At 27.1% G+C, this 12461-nt stretch overlaps 3 protein-coding genes across 5 annotated transcripts; 2 read left to right on the top strand and 1 right to left on the bottom strand.

Moving 5' to 3' along the window:
• The first annotated feature begins 3352 nt into the window (after positions 1 to 3352).
• LOC107171619 (dnaJ homolog subfamily C member 8) lies at positions 3353 to 5546 on the top strand. Its single transcript, XM_089225349.1, has 5 exons — positions 3353 to 3608; positions 3675 to 3777; positions 3836 to 3994; positions 4068 to 4469; positions 5274 to 5546. Exons 2-5 carry the CDS (start codon positions 3709 to 3711, stop codon positions 5385 to 5387), a joined length of 744 nt encoding a protein of 247 aa, XP_089081475.1. The 5' UTR covers positions 3353 to 3608; positions 3675 to 3708; the 3' UTR covers positions 5388 to 5546.
• Positions 5547 to 6099: 553 nt separating this feature from the next.
• On the bottom strand, positions 6100 to 8727 carry LOC107169046 (carnosine N-methyltransferase unmet). 3 transcript variants are annotated; one of them, XM_015518653.2, is made up of 8 exons: positions 8549 to 8727; positions 8337 to 8480; positions 7460 to 7664; positions 7218 to 7378; positions 7013 to 7156; positions 6787 to 6952; positions 6492 to 6725; positions 6100 to 6432 (listed from the first exon to the last, which is right to left on the bottom strand). In XM_015518653.2, exons 2-8 carry the CDS (start codon positions 8420 to 8422, stop codon positions 6205 to 6207), a joined length of 1224 nt encoding a protein of 407 aa, XP_015374139.2. In that variant the 5' UTR covers positions 8423 to 8480; positions 8549 to 8727; the 3' UTR covers positions 6100 to 6204. The 3 variants fall into 3 exon arrangements, with proteins under 3 accessions (XP_015374139.2, XP_015374141.2, XP_015374138.2); XM_015518655.2 differs by adding an exon at positions 8058 to 8151 and having other exon boundaries at positions 8337 to 8724; XM_015518652.2 differs by having other exon boundaries at positions 8337 to 8727.
• A 692-nt stretch (positions 8728 to 9419) lies between these two features.
• On the top strand, positions 9420 to 10305 carry LOC149056380 (uncharacterized). The gene is made up of 2 exons (XM_089225350.1): positions 9420 to 9626; positions 9788 to 10305. Exons 1-2 carry the CDS (start codon positions 9420 to 9422, stop codon positions 9941 to 9943), a joined length of 363 nt encoding a protein of 120 aa, XP_089081476.1. The 3' UTR covers positions 9944 to 10305.
• The last annotated feature ends 2156 nt before the right edge of the window (positions 10306 to 12461 follow it).

The raw sequence follows: 12461 nt of genomic DNA, 5'->3' as shown, positions 1-12461 counted from the left end.
AATCACGGGTGGATTTAAGTTTTGCAAACCTCCAAACAAGCGACACATTTTACATTATTTTTATTTTTAATGAAAAACAGAAGTTCAATCAAATCCATTTAGCCTCGTTACATATTAATCTGTTGGTACATAAATGTCATAAATGAAATCACAACATTTAGCACAGAATATTATATGAAATTTCACCTATTCTGAGCAAACCATAGACCTTATACTATGATTATACTTTTATTTTCAGAGTGGGAGGTGTTGAACTTCCAAACCCAACCACTCCTATAGGCTATAATATACTATATGATAATAAATACGTCCATGTTAGTAAATAGTAGGTACCTATATAACAATATATACCTAAATAGGTTGTTAACGACTATAGTATTGTTCTGTAGAAACATACCACGTAATATTATCTATATTAAAAATACTGTGTAGGTAGGGAGAGTGGGGCAGATTTGAATAAAACTTACATTTAATTTTTTAAATTTTAAATTTTTTGACAAATTTTGTATTTGATAATTACAATCTGTAGTCTAGATGATTGTGAATACAATTCGACTCGTAACAATTTTATATATTAAATAACTAGTTTAATTACTAATTATAAAGTTAACTACCTATATTTTTATTGAACGTGCATGGGGTAGATCAGGCGCGTAGCTAGAAATTTCTAAGGGGGGGGGGGATGTTATTCAAAATTAATTGAAAATATTATAAACACAAAATTGATAACTTTACGTAGGTATACGATAGACGATAGTTCATCATGATAATCAATAATTATTATATTGTTAACGTTTTCTTACACGCTGCATAAAAATATATATTAAATCGTGCGAAACGAGCAATCGATAAAACGAAACAGAACGGTCAAAAATAGTAATTAATGCCGGATCCCGGCTTTAGTGCTTTACATTATTGCTATCGTAATATAAACTAATATACTTAATTTTGATAAATAAGTGTAAATCACGATTGAAGATAATTCGTGCTTATGATGCATCTTTATCTTGATAAAAAAATATTAAGTATACCACGGCTGAGGGGGGGGGGTGTTATTACACCTGTAACACCCCCCTGGCTACGCGCTTGGGATAGATTAGAATATGTGTCTTAATGGGTAATGGGAAAAAAAGGCAATTGAAAAAAAAGCAACGGAAAAAAAGCAGTGAAAAAAAAACAAAAGCAAAAAAAAGCAAATGAAAAAAAAAGCAAAAGCAAAACCCATTTTTGTTTTTTCAAAAATATTTAAAACTCAACTAACTTTATTTAATCAGTGAGAAGCCTAATGATTATTTTTTTAAATCATTTGGTACTAGCAAACTATTTAAAAAAGGTTCCTATAGTTGCCTATTTAAAAACAATTTAATTAAAACCTTGGATAATATGTAATTGTGATTTATTATTATTGTGTTAAAGCCTGTCTTCCTTTATAAACTGTGGATGCTCGTCGAAACTCGTGCGGCTTTCCCCGACGACCGACTCGAAACCACGAGACACTAATCAAGTGATTATTTGCGATTAAATACCTCCTATATATGTGGGACTATAATAAAAATGTCAAAATCATATTTCAAACTTATCTTATAATGATTGATAAATAGGTCATTTAGATTTTCGGGTTTTCAATAATTGATAAAATATCAACAATAATATTATATTGGAATTTTGCTATAATATGTTAGTACGCCTTGTTATGCTGTGTTCTCGACTGTTCTCTTATTTTACCAGAAACAATGGAAATAATTAAATCTAACAAAAAAAATAAAAAAATTTGTCTTGATGGTCATATGTATACGTTACACTATGAAACTAGTGAATTAATTAAATGGCGATGTTCAAAAATGTCTTCATTAAAGTGTCCAGCAGTTTTGAGTACGGATAAACAAATTACTAAATATGAAAAAATATGTGAAGAATATAGAGATGAGCAGCGTGATCTACCAAATTTTTTATTAGCTATATCTCATACCATAAGGCTTATATTATAAATTATATTATGATACATTATTTATGTTTTATATTGATGCAATATGCATTTAGTTTTATATTTTTAGTTAAATTTTAAATTATATATATAAGTTATATATACCTAGTCAAATTATTTAATCGTCTAATAATATTATAATTTATAATTTTTATTAATGGAAATCTCAAACCCCTCAAAAAGTACTGCATTATTATTTACACTTCGTCGCCCCAATACCCCTCCCTCTCTAGTATTTAATGGCGAATACACATCCTGGTCTCCAACTATAAAATATCTAGGTGTTATCTTAGATAAAAAATTAATTTGGAACCCTCACATTTCTTCGAAACTCCAACAAGGCTACCTGCAACGACTCAAAATTCTTTATCCCTTAATCAACCGTCAAACCGCATTAAGCTGGAAGTGCTCCATGCTTCTTTATAAGCAAATTCTACGACCATTAATACTCTATGCTGCTCCCATCTGGGGCAACTGTGCCAAAACTCACATAAATAAAATTCAAGCCTTCCAGTCCAAGATTCTACGCATAATATCCAACGCGCCGTGGTTCGTCAGAAACGAAGCACTTCATACAGACCTCAGACTCCCGATGGTTAAATCCTACACACAGTATCTCTCGATAAATTTTTTTAGCCAACTAAACAACGCCAAAGGTGCAAAATATTTCAAACTCAGCGATAAGCCTACCCTCCGGCGTCTCAAGCGCGGACGTCCTCATGATGCCCTTCCTCAACACCAATAAGATTTACAAAAAAAAAAAAAAAAAAAACACTTAGATTAACTAATTATTATGATGTCATATTTTATTATTTATTTATTCATATTTGTAGTTTACTGTAATTTACTGTATATATTGTATTAATTTACGCTTAACAACTTAGGGCCGCTTTCACCAATTAATACTTTTAACGTCGATTACGCTTAATCGACTGATAACAGTTATTTAACCGGCCAAATTCGGCCGATTAAACCCCGGTTTACCTTAATCGTAGTTTAAAGTAGTGGTGAAACCGGCCCTTAATGATGTTAAAACATTTTTTATTATATCAATAAGTTCGATGACCTTGTATGTCAGAAACACTTTAATTAAAAAAAATAAATAAATTTATAATTTTTATTAGGTATATTATAATATCTGGGGATCTATTGGACACGAGGAATCTATTTGACATTGGGGGGTCTAAATGACATGTGATCTATTTGGCACGGGGATCCAATAGACTTTGGGGATCTAATGGACGACAGAGGATCTACAGTGCAGTGGATCTAGGCGTCCGTTTACCTAAATATGATGTGTTGAATTCTTGGATCTGAAATCATGATAAATTGATAACGATAATAATAATCATATTGATACAATTCAGAATTCTTATTATTGTTATTTGTTATTATTTTTTTTATAATGAATTAATGACTAGTGAGTAGTGACTACCTGCAAGTGCCTACAAAAGTACAAACTTTAAAGTTGTACTAGTTATAGTAGGTACTATTATAACTAGAGGTTATTTAAATGTAAGTGATCACTCGATTTTAAGTATTGCAAGAATATTATGTTTTTAATAGTCTGGTGGAAGTGTTTCTCCGAAGAAAGTTTTTAGATATCAATCGTTCAACAGTTCAAGTACTATCTGTAATTTTACTTTTCAAATCAAATTAGCTTATGCATTTGTGGCATTCCATTTTGTAGATCTTAGACTGTTAACGGCCCGTCAGTAATAGGTATGGCTGGCAAGTCGACGGAACCTGAATCGCCAAAGAAAAACGAAAATTTCGATAAATTTTATACAGAAGTGAGTTTTTATACATGGCTTGTTTAAATATATATTTTTTTCACCGTTTCATTAACAGGTAAAAGAAATAGAAAAACGTGACTCTGTGTTGACGTCTAAACAACAGATTGATAGGCTCCTGCGCCCCGGAGCCTCATATTTCAATCTTAATCCTTATGAAGTACTCCAGCTAGACCATGACACACCTTTGGACGAGGCAAAAAGAAAATATAAAAGAGCAAGTTTTATTTACTTTTTAATAAATAATTTTTGTTTTATTGCAAAAATTTGATTACCAACAATTATTTTAGTTGTCTATTTTGGTGCATCCAGACAAAAACCAAGATGATCTAGAAAGAGCAAACAATGCTTTTGAGACTGTTAACCGTGCATGGCGGACAATCGATAATGATGAATCACGAAAAAAATGTCTAGAGATCATACAGGAAGCCAAGGACATGACTGAATTCATGGTTGTAGAGAAACGTAAAAAATTGAAAAAAGAAGGCAAAGATACTAAAGTTGAAGAAGACGACCCAGCTGTTATGAAACGTAGTATTTATGTTCAAACATGTAAATTGTTTGCTGATCTAGAACGCAAAAGGAAAGATCACGAAGCGAGAGAATTACAAGAAAGAAAACGGAAACGGGAACAAGAAATAGATGAAGAGCAAAAAGCAACTATGTCAAAAGAATGGCAAAAAAACTTTGATGTGAGTTTATTTAATGATTATTTATTATATAGATTGTATAAATAACTAATAAGTTATGGATAGAAGATATAACTCATATTTTAACAATTTGCATTTTTTGTGTTAAAAGATTTTTTGTTTTTGTGAATTAGTGATCTCAAAAGAGAAATCAAATATTTGGTATATATTTTTCTTTGATGAAATTTAAACTGCATGAAAGCTGCAGATATTAAATTAATTGATGATATAAATTTAACAATATTTTTACTATTTTATTTTTTACTTTAAGTGGTGCATAACTTAAAAAATATTTATACAAATTTGAATTCTTGATAATTTACTTTAATTTACTCAAGTAATAATACTGACAAAAGTAAAAAAAAAAAATATATATACATATATCAACAGTGTTACATATAAAAAATTCTAAACATTTTACATCTGTATTTATTCATATGATAATGGACAGTGACGAAACGACTGGGTTCTTTGAGAAGCGAATGCTTCTCGATTTTTTTTAAGGTTTGTGGCTGGGTGGGTGCCGTGGGTGAAAATATGAAAGTGAATAACCATAACTAAGTACCTATTAGTATTAGTATTTATAACAATTTATAGATATATTCAGGTATAGGTACTATGGGTAATAGCATTAATGGATGGGTGGGTGTGTAAATTGTAAGTTTGCTTATGTGCTATTTTAGGTTTGTTTTACCACTGATAATGGATAATGTATTACAAATTTCAGTATTTAATTGTTGGGATATTTGTTTTTATATGATATATAATAAAAAATATTTTGGTTAAAAAATATATTTATAAATATAGGAGTCAAGAGAAAGCAGAGTAAATAGTTGGAAAGCATTTCAGGAATCTACCAAAAAATCAAGCAAAAAAATCAAAATTTTTAAGCCACCTAAACATAAAGCAGAATCAAGATGAAAACTTTAAGTAGTATAATATATAAAAACTATATTTTTTAAATATATTGGTAATATTTTTATTGTTTTATTTTCAGTAATATTATAGGCTACATATTTTTCAATTGTTTACTTATATATGTATCACCATGTAAAATAAAATAAAAGCTTTTCCATAAAACTCTTTATTTTTATTTATCTTTTTACATGCATAAAAATAAATATTTTTTTTCTAAAAATCAAATTATGTATGTTCAGAAAATAATAATTTAAAATAATGTAATATTATTTTCCTATATTATAATTAATAGTTTAAAAAATGTCAGACTGTTTTTAAGAAATAATATCTGTAAACATAGTTCTTATCCTATAACAATTTCTGTGTATATAATATATAAAAAAATGTTTTTAATAACTATATAGTATTTAGGTAACAATTATAATGTAATGAGTTTTATTTTATAAACTAATTGATAATTTAAGTATAAATATAACATATTTTTTTAATGTAATATAAATAATTGATAAATAATCTCTCAGCGTAGTTGAAAATTAAATACTTAACCTTCAGAATAACTGAAATGCTTATCAATGACACAATTTGTATTTTGTACTTCATCTTCAATATAATATGTTATACATTATTTTAAATATATTAATCAAATGTTTTTTCGATTGAGATTCTAATAATTGTTGTCATAGTTTATCAAAATACACATAAATTTAAAAATGTGTTTAAAAAAGAAAAGATAGATGTAATTTGTCTTAAAATATTAATATTATTATTTATCATCACAATATTTCAGTATTAAAAAATTAAGACTTTATTGATTTAGTTTTTAATTGGTATCTTCTGCATCATGATCATCATTTTCATCACCGAAATTTTTTGAGCTGACTTCTTCATCAAGTAGAAAATCTATGGTTTCGACAATTCCATTTTCAGATGGTTCTAATGCGTGTGTAAATTTGGGTTTACGGCACACAAAATATACACTTTTGTACTCGTACTGTAGCATAGACTGAGGATTTTGTGCATACTTGGTCGGTACATTTAAAATTTCTTTCTATAAAAATAGGAAATTATTTTAGTAACTTTTATGATTTGAGTAAGATTCAAACTTACTTCAAACCGAAAACCAATCCCCTCAATCACTTCTTTAATAACTTGGTAACTTGGTTCAATAGAATTTTGATCAAACACGTTACTATAATGATACAGTAATGGCCCTAAATTGACCCATATGCCACCAGGTTTAAGTATTTTAAAAATAGTTTCAATAAATGCGACAATATTGTTGGCACAATCAATAAAAAAACATGTAGCAATACAATTCCATTCGTCTTTATCTGTGTACACCTAAAATCATTTGAATAAATTAAATGTGGTTTTAAAAATTTTTAATTTAAAATCCACATACTTGTAAAAAGTCACCAGCAGCCATTGATATATGTGCATTTTGAGGTAACTCTTTAGCTGGATTAATATCAGGAAATGAAATACATTGCATTTGATGTTCAGTTTCTAAATTGTTGTCACACTGATGAATCCACGGATAAAGAACATAAATATTAACACCTCGACATCTACAAATTATTTAGTTATATAAAAAAAATAAATATTACAAAAAAATAATGACTGTTTACCTGTTTAACACAAAATTTGACGCTATTAACATGAACACAGAAAACTCATTTCCTTGACTTGTATAACCCAATTTGGCAATTTCAAATACCAATCTTCCAAGACCAGCCCCAGGTACCAAAATTTTAATCTCGGATGCTACAACACTAAGGTTATTTGTTTTAATTAATGTTTAAAAAAAAATCAATAAATCTATTCAGAACGTACGATTCTAATGGAAATTCTTTTAAAATCTCATCAATTATAGGTTTGTAACAAGTGTTACGTTCTTCAATTCCTTCAGTGCTCCAATCTCGTACAAACTGTTTAAGAGTTGATTGCACTTTTTCTAAATCAGATTCAATTGGTTTGTACTCATCAGTCGAATGCTAAAAACATTAAATATATGAAAAATCACAAACGAGAAACATAAAACTAATTATTTGTTTTTTTGATGTGATTATCATTACCCAACCATCTAGACTAGGAGTATTTTGATTTTCAAACAAATATGCAGTATCTTTAATCATTTCTAATATAACATTATAATTATAATCTATACAATGCCGTATAGTTTCCAAACTGTTATTGTAGTTAATCAATAGTCTTTGATGTTGTTCTGGTAATGATTTCAAGTAGTTTATAGTCTTGGTGAGTCTGCTCAAAGAATGAATTCTGAGAAGAAAAAAAAATTAATAAATTTAATTGATGTAAATACTATTTTATAATAAAAATTTAAAAAAAATATAGAAATTAATATATTTAACAAAATGTAAAGGTAATTGTTTAAAATATTGAGAATATGACCAAACAATTCATTATTATTATATTTAATTTGTGTTAAAGAAAATGACTCAATACATTATTTCATTTTATCTAGTTAGGTATAATTAAATGAACTGAATTTAAAAAATTGAGATCTATTGAGTATTTGTGGTTAGAATTTTGATACAATTTACTTTTGACTAGGGAAAGATAAAATTGATAACAAGTACAATAAATGTGTAATAAATGTATAATTTAAATTGTTTTAGTTATTGAATTTTTTTCTGCAGCCTCGACACATACATTATGAGTAATATACTGTCGAACTTCAAACTGTTAAATATTTTGTCCAATTAAGTGCAACAGGAAATTGTACACATGAAGACAAACAATGTGTCTGTAAAAGTAGATTATTATTAGTTGAATAGGTTAACTTGGTAGAGTATTAAAATAATATACTTTAAGCACTATTAAGAATGATTTTTTCTTATAAACAATAGGTTACCAAATGTAAACCAAATACTTTAATAATTATTGTTGATCAATGTTAATACAATTACAATTATAATATTACAGTATTACCTGTAAAACATGAATGCTGTTATGATTCGTTGAAAGCTCTTTTTCTCTTCTTCAATTTTCTCTTCATCTGTGTGACAAAAATCCATTTTAAGTAGATACGTTTTTTGTTTGTTTTATTGTTTATCTATTCGAAACTTCTAGAGGCTAAGGGAAGAAAATATAATATAGTATAATATATTACAATCTATTAAACGAAAATACAACAGCTGTACTTAATCGTTTGTACTAAGCAAATAAACAAAACTCTAGACGGTTCATAGAAAATAATCCGAAAGCAACATGTTATTATATTACATGTGCTCGGAATCCGAAGTTGAGTGAGAAAAATCGTATCTACTTTTACAGACGTGATGATAAAGTAATAAGTAATAATAATAAATGGGTATGGGAAATTATAACTTAGGGTAAATAGTAAGTGAGCTTATAAGTATTTAATAAGCGGTGTGACAGTGATAATATATATATATATATATATATATTATACTGGGCACGGTTTTATGTAAGACCGTGATACTGGGACATAGAGTAATATTACTCTATGCACTGGGAAGTTAACGAACAACGAGATAAGGGACTTCTAAACCGAACGCTGCAACGGTGTTCTAGCGCTCCTAGCGAATAAAATGTCCAATGAAAACCATATTATATTGTGTGAAAATAATCATAGACATTGCATCATTCAACAGTTACAGTACATCAGTTAGTACACACCACGGATTAATATACTGGATACGCAACGAACCTGTGATAAGTGAAGCACTGACCTTCTCACGTTGCGGTAAGATTCCTAGCGCGATCGTGTGTAGTATTTACAAACTAATTCCCGCGTATTTTTAATTCGTGATTTTATCACATGAAAATATATAGTAATATATTATATTATAAAAAAAGTCTGTATTGTGTAAGCTCTATTAGCATAATATAATAATAATCATCATGGATTAATATATTAATAATCACAAAGGTTTGAGATTATATTTTAATTGAATCTGTGTTAACAATATAACCTAATAAATCAAAGATAATATTATGCAATAGGCAACTGACCAATATTTTTTATTCTAATATATATTTTCTATCAACATGCCGCCTCGGTTAGATAAATGTTGCATTGAAAATTGTTTAGGAAATTCTAAATCTAGGTTTAGTGTTCCAATAGCCTCCCATGAAAAATGGGAAAGAGTAATTGGTAAGACTTTAAATAAAAGGTCAAGGATTTGTGGTGATCACTTTCTTAAAGAAGATATAATTGACACCTGGATGTCAGGACAAGGGACTAATAAGTACTCGGTAAGTATTGATTAAACATTACAATTTATAAGATTTATGCATCTATGACTACTAATTTGAATAAATCTATTAAGTATTGCCTAACTATATAATTGAATTAAAGTCTGTATATTTTTATATTACTTTATATTTCATTAATTTTACTTTTAACATATCTCAAGATATGTTTAAAAAAGCCTCGCTTAAAGAAAGGTGCAGTACCAATGGTAATGTTAAATTTGATAAAAAGTTGTGAAGATAATCAAAATCAAAAGTTCAGTACCGTGCCAATTGTAGAACAGAAATCCTGGTTGGATGAAAATAACTTGGATGAGTAATAAAAAAATAAAATCTACGAACAAAGTGAAGAAAAAATTGTCAAAACTAGTTCCTCATTAATCATTTTCAAACTCTAAAAATTGTTTGTAGTATTTAATTAATATTTAGTTTTTTTTTATATTTATATGAAGAATATAAACATTATAAACATTTTAAATATTATAAACTATTTACAAATCACAATTTTAAAATGTAATTTTAACTTTTAAATTAAAATATAATTAATATAAATATGGAATAATGTAATAATGTAATATTGATACAATATTATGGTATACAATAATAAGTAATTATCATGTGGTGAAACTGTCTTAGTTCATATTTTCATTCATTAGCGCTAGGTGTCATGCCGCAGTCGAAGAAGGACAATTACTCAAAAAAAGCAGTGATAAAATGCATCGTTGCGTATCCAGTATATTAATCCGTGGTACACACATTGATTAAATATACATAGATAGTTCATATAATGATAAAATATGGCAGCGCTGAAATCACGACTATGGGAGCCAGAAATTTGGTAGTGTGGGAGCCAGACACCTGGCGCGGTGTCTACCTAGTAGTCCAATGGTCAGTGACAGGTATTACAAAACGCAGAAGCCAGGATCGAATTTGCCATGCCTATAAAAAATTTTTGCAACTTTTTTGATATATTTTTTTATTTTTTTATCGATTCTCAGTCAAGATAGAATCTGTTCTATAATTAATGGTGAAATTATAGCAGTGTGAGAGGTCGACTATTGAGTGCACTGTTATGTATTTACTATTTTGGTTTTACCATTGATTAAGTTTATACTATAATTTTCTAAATATAAATTTTACACTATTAATAAAGTATAGACATTGATTAAATATACATATTTAATCAATGGTATAGATTTAATGAGCTTGATTCAGCGATTATTTATAACTGGGTAAATTCAGTAAGAAACTAGGTTTATTATTTTTGATTATTATAATATTATATATTAATTTAACAGTTTGTTTGTGTTCGAACTTTAAAGTGAACAGATCTCCCATAATTACTGTAATAATTATTTATTGTATTAATTATCATCTTAATTGTAAATTGAGAAATTTTAAATCTAAAAAAATGTCACGGAAAAGTGGGAACGTATGTGCATATTACGGATGCGGAAAAAGTCCTAGGAATTATGATGGATTAAGGTTATTTCGTTTCCCAAAAAACCAAGAATTATGTAAAAAATGGATTCAGAATTCAGGTATAAGCTTAACTAATTTTATACATAAAATAATTGTTAAATACAGTAGTCGGATTAGATACACTGATATTGGTGAATTGTTCTTATTAATTTGAACTGAAGTTCATGATTGGAAATACAAATTGTATTACTAGAATTATATTGACTTTGTAATATTTAATGTAGAAATAATATACATTTTATAAGTACCTATAATTAAAATAATTATTAAAGTTTCTAATTTGTAACGATTTGTAATAAATTGTGACAAATTTTTCATGTTTGTCATTACGCTAATTATAAATGATATTTGTACGAAAATATAAACAATAGGTATATATATTCTTTTTCTATTCATAAATAAAAATTAACATTATACATTATTTATACAACATTTTATCTATCTATTTTAAGCAAGCTTGTGAGTTGTGATAGAGATAGAGAATAATACAAAATTGATTATTTTAAACAAATGAATAAAAAAAACTACAGATAAGTATATTCAAATAAAATATAAGAAAAAATAATTGCTTAAAACTTAATTGAATAAGTATATTAAAAATAATTTAAATGATCATATAGGGTACTTATTAAAAAAAGAATTTAAACATGTGATTACGGAAACAGAACTAAAAGCTTTAGCTAAAATCTAAAAATTACCATTAATATAAAATATTTTTAACATTACTTTGCCTAACGTGGATGTTTTATTTATACTGAATATTCATTAAGTTAAAATGAAGTTGGCCTAGATAAGGGGTTTACTGTGCTTTACTGTAATTTCCTTTTTAATAAAACGATTAACTACAAAAAATATAGCAACATTTTTTAAAAGGATTTAATTGGCAATAAGTAGGTACACTCAGATCATTATAATTTTTATTTGTAGAACCGTCTAGCGTACGTTTATTTAAACAGATTTCAACAATATTATTAAGTTAATCAGAAAAAAATAATTTAAAATAAATTTTAATTTTATTGTTTATAGGTACTTGTAATATTATTGTTTATTAAAATAAAACTAAATAATTTATTTTTTATATTTAATTTTATAAATGTATATTATTGCTGCAAATTTAATAAACTAAACATTATGTATACACATAAAAAAGTTATTTACATTTATTGGTACAATAAAGGTACAATAGTATACTAAAAAGATTTATGAGACATAAAATATAAGAAATTAAAATAGGTAATTGTTTTCCTCGATATCCTTATAATATATTTATCCCGTTACTTATTTTAATTATTACTTATTTTTAATATGTTTACAAAATACAGGTAATATTAAGCTCATAGATTTTGATCTCGAAGA

Source organism: Diuraphis noxia, unplaced genomic scaffold, assembly GCF_037042655.1.
Source record: "Diuraphis noxia isolate RWA-SAM2 unplaced genomic scaffold, SU_Dnox_SAM2 contig0004, whole genome shotgun sequence".
Classification (NCBI taxonomy): domain Eukaryota; kingdom Metazoa; phylum Arthropoda; class Insecta; order Hemiptera; family Aphididae; genus Diuraphis; species Diuraphis noxia.
This window is presented reverse-complemented; position numbering and strand designations above follow the sequence as displayed.